Source organism: Entamoeba nuttalli, assembly GCF_000257125.1.
Source record: "Entamoeba nuttalli P19 unplaced genomic scaffold asmbl_7561, whole genome shotgun sequence".
Lineage (NCBI taxonomy): Eukaryota > Evosea > Mastigamoebida > Endamoebidae > Entamoeba > Entamoeba nuttalli.
Genome location: NW_008578683.1, coordinates 1 through 4591, shown reverse-complemented (window position 1 = coordinate 4591; position 4591 = coordinate 1). Strand labels below are relative to the sequence as shown.

General features: G+C 23.5%; 3 protein-coding genes across 3 annotated transcripts; 1 reads left to right on the top strand and 2 right to left on the bottom strand.

Moving 5' to 3' along the window:
- Positions 1-1294: 1294 nt before the first annotated feature.
- ENU1_172090 (hypothetical protein) lies at positions 1295-3040 on the top strand (the record flags this gene model as incomplete). The annotated part of the gene is made up of 1 exon (XM_008861177.1): positions 1295-3040. One exon carries the CDS (start codon positions 1295-1297, stop codon positions 3038-3040), a length of 1746 nt encoding a protein of 581 aa, XP_008859399.1.
- Positions 3041-3160: 120 nt separating this feature from the next.
- Positions 3161-3832, bottom strand: ENU1_172080 (Rab family GTPase; the record flags this gene model as incomplete). Its single annotated transcript, XM_008861176.1, has 2 exons — positions 3161-3719; positions 3786-3832. 2 exons carry the CDS (start codon positions 3830-3832, stop codon positions 3161-3163), a joined length of 606 nt encoding a protein of 201 aa, XP_008859398.1.
- A 106-nt stretch (positions 3833-3938) lies between these two features.
- Positions 3939-4472, bottom strand: ENU1_172070 (hypothetical protein; the record flags this gene model as incomplete). Its single annotated transcript, XM_008861175.1, has 1 exon — positions 3939-4472. The coding sequence occupies one exon, from the start codon at positions 4470-4472 to the stop codon at positions 3939-3941; it is 534 nt and encodes a 177-aa protein (XP_008859397.1).
- Positions 4473-4591: the final 119 nt, after the last annotated feature.

The following is a 4591-nucleotide window of genomic DNA, read 5'->3' as shown; positions in this document are numbered from 1 at the left end:
TGATGTTTTCCTCAATACTGGTTGTGCATTAAAAGAACAGTAATATTAAAATAAATAAAATTTAAATTTTTTTTCTCATTATTCATTTCAACTGAAATTCCTTCTTTGACATAATTTTTTCTAATTAATTGCTTTCTTATGTGCAAGTATTACATGTACTATATTCAATATCACTAAAGATAATAAAATAAATATATTTATTACCTGTTTTTAATTCAATTATCAAAAATTTTAGACTCATTATAAAGAAAGATAATGTAAAATATAACTTTTGTATTAAATAAAATAATTCATGGTTTTTTAATTTTAAAACTTTACTTAACTTAACTCATAGTTATAAGAAATTGAAACCGATAATGTAAAATTTCTGAGAAAAAAGATAAAATTCATTAAAACATAAAAAAAACAAAAATTTGATAACACTTTGACTTATGCATTATATCAAAATTAAACCTTCAGTATTTTAGTAATATGTCTTTAATGAGATAATGTTTTATGTGTCTAGTAAATAATATCCTTCTTAACAAATTACAAACTAATTTGGGTATTTTATAAGAATAAACTATGACACACCATTCACAATTTATCAATTTCTTAATAAAACTTTCATTAGAATCAAGAAATTATACATATATTTTACTTTTATTTGTTAAATTAATTTATTATAAAATTAAAACCAAACAAAGAACGTCCTCATCTTCATAATACGAAATTTTTACATCCTAATTAATAGAATGGAAGTATTTGTAAATTCATAGAGTCTTGTTGGAATTAAATTACTAAAATAAAATATGAGTTAGTTTCATAAAACACTCTTTTAACCCAACCCTTTCCAGAACTGTTTTTAAATAGTGTTTATTTTATGAAAATGAAATGTAAACATAAGATACATATTCGAAGAAAAGATATTATTAAGAGACTCACTAGCAAAAAGAATAAATGAAAATTAAGTCATTTGTTTATACTTCTAAAGACAAAGAATGAAGCTAAATTCATTCATTTAGTTTCTTTCTTTTTTATTCTTTTATTCTTAGCTTATTTCCTTAATCTGATTTACCTCAATCCTAGAAATTATGTATGTTGATACAATTCTTTTCCTTACACTTTTTTTTAAATGTGAATTGCTTTTCATTTTAAAAATAACAACTTTAACAGAAGAACTTGAAAAGATATTAGTACCTAATCTATAAGAAAATTAAATGAAACTATAAAAAATAAAATTATGTATAAATGAAAAAGTATTTTGAATGGAAAAAAGAAAGAGAAAAGAACAAGAAAAGATAATTCATTTATTATGTCACATAGGAAGATTGATGTCAAATTAACTATTCAAAAAGTTTTCTCATCTGCTCCAGAATCAAGTTTAAGCCAATTTGGATTTATTACATGTACATATTCACGTGGAGATATTACAGAAACTACACAACCATTTGAGATAAATAAAGACCTTAACCAAACATTTAATTTCCTTAGTACTTTTATTGTTAAGAGCCAAAAAGAAGGAACGTACAAAGAAAAAGAACTTCAATTTGTTATTAAGACAGTAACAAAAAAGAAAGAGTTATTTAAAACATCAGTGAACTTATCAAAATTTGTGAATAGTATTACTACTTCACAAATACTTAATTTTACATATAAAAACCTTCCAATGCAGCTTTTATATTCTCTACAATTTTCAGGTCAAGTTCATCAAATAACAAAAACTAGTCAAATACCACAATTAAAAAGACAAATCACTTCAATAACTATTCCTCTTGAGAAACAATCTGCAATGGCTTCTTCAATAACTCCAACAACTAGTACACCATCAAAACAAACAACAGCATCATCACAAATTAGTTCTGGTCTTGCACGTAGTGCTAGAGATGCAAGAAGTCAAAATTGTAGTTCAAGAGGAGATTTTTCAGGAGGGTCAGTTGATATTTCTCGAAGAGTAGGACATCAACGAGTTAAATCAGCCTTTAGTCAACGTCCTATATTTCTTTCAGAGATGAATGAAGTTCAGAAAGAAAATTTACCAGAAGACGAAGCGAAATTTGTTGATGATATAAAACAAGTAACGTCTTTAATGCAATTTGATTTAGAATCAAAAAATATGCCAATGACTAATACATTAATGAGTGAATTAATTTTTGAAATTCTTATAAAGAAAAAAGCATTTGATGGAAAAGAAGATTTATTAGAAGCAACTAATACAGCATTAGAAGAAACAATATCAAATGATTTACTATTTGTAAAACAAGCGATATATTTATATTCAAGTATTAGTAGATTATGTTTATTATTTAAGAAAGAATATGAAAAGAGTAGTAGTAGTCAAATTGGAAATTTTATTAAAGTATTATCTGAATCAATAAAGAAGTTATATACAAAGTTATTTGAAATTATTAAAAAAGATTTACAAAAATTAATGGAATTAATATTTAATAAGTCATTAATGAGTTGTGATGAATTAATAAATTTTATTGATGATTTGAGAAAAATGTTTGAACAAATGAGAGTAACCAAAGTATTTATAAATATATTTGTTGAAGATTTATTAAGAGAAATTAATATTCTTTTTATTGAAGAAGTAGTTAATCCATCAAAAAAGAATTGTTGTACAACAATTGGAATGAACTCAGTTATGATTATTTCATTTCTTCAAGATTATTTTAGAAAACCACACATATTTCAAATAGATTGTAAAGATCAATTTAGCGTAATATCTGAAACTTCAAGAGTTTTATTATTAAATGATAAATCTATTTTATCAGATAATGAAGCTAGAACTAATATTTGTCCTCATTTATCTCTTGCTAAAATTACTAGTATTTTAGAAAATTTAATTGTTAAAACTGATCAAGAAGAATTATCAGTTAAAAAAGTTATTTCACAAATTACTAATACTGATAATTTTACTATTGTAAAATTTGATTATTCAGACCCTTTATTAAATGAATATAAATTAAATGAAACAATAAATAAAAATGAAAATTGGGAATTTATTCCTTTTGATTTATCAACTACTCCATTAATTGGAAGAAATTATTTCAAATAAAATTCAATGATTTGTTCAACAACAATTATGAATTAATTGAATTTATTTGTTTTGAAATTATATTTTTAATTTTTAATAAAAGAAAAATGAAAGATTTTTTTAATTGAAATAAAAAATGAATTAACAACAAGGGGCTTGTTCAACTTCATCATCATTTTTAAAAGGTTGAACTAATGTTTCATTTGGTTGAACTAATAAAGGTTCTGATTCTAATGCTTTTTTTGCTAAACATTCAAAAACAAAATCAACATTATCACCAGTTAAAGCAGAAGATTCAACATAAATAGCATCTAAATCATTAAATTGAATCCAATCATCAACAGCTTCTTTTGATATAACACTTCCTTTATCAATTTTATTTCCAATAATTACAAATGGAAATTTACCATTTTTATTAGTTGTACAATTCTTAAGAAATTCATTTTTCCACATAGTTAATTGTTCAAATGATTTTGGATTTGATACATCAAATACTAATCCACAACAATCTGCTCCTCTATAAAATGCTATACTTAATGATATAAATCTTTCATTTCCTGCTGTATCCCATGTTTGCATTGTAACTTCTTTTCCTTCTACAATAATAGATTTTGTCATAAAATCTGCTCCAATTGTTGCTTTATATGAATTTGTAAATTTTTGATTAACAAATCTATGTATCAAAGCTGTTTTTCCTACACTATAAAATAAATAACAATTATTTTGTTTTCATAAAATATAATTTGATATATCAACTTAAACAAACTTACTTGAACCTAACAGAATGGTTTTTAATAATCTAGAAGAACTCATATTACTCTTTTAAAGTTCATTTTTTTTGTTTTTAAGAACATTTTCAAATATTTATTATTTTTTATTATAAATTTTATTTTTTTGTTTTTTTTTTACTATGTAAAACTCAATTAAATATACTATGCTTTTTTACTGGTGCAGGTGTTACATTCAATAAAATACTTCTTTGTCCTGCATCAATATCATCAAAAGGTGAACCTATACATGGATCATCATCTCTTATATTTGAACAATCTCTGTCACTACATGCACATACCCCAAAAATACATGACTGACCATGTTTAACACAAACACAATTTTTATCACATACCCCTTTACAACGACATCCTCTTTTACTTATTCTTTTCATTGTTTTTTGCATTTCAATATCAATAGAATCATCATATTTTGTTAAATCTTGTTTATTTTCACTTAATAACTTTTTTCTTTTTTTCTCTCCAATTTCTTCTAATGGTTCGGTTTTCTTTTGGTATTTTTCTACATATTCTTCAAATGTCATTTCACTTTGGTTTACAATCTCAAAAGATAATCCTAATGGATATTTTCCTTTTTCTGGTACTCCACATGACCCTCCTATTGCTCTTTTATATTGTGTTATTTCAACTTTCCCAAATTTAACTGTATCATCTGTTGTTGTCATTTTTTAATCTTCCTTTTATAAAGTTCTGTTTTTTCTTTCTTCTTTTTTTTTAACTAAAATTCCATTCTTAAAAATACAAAAAAAAAATAAAATTTCATTTAAAAATTTAATAAATAATA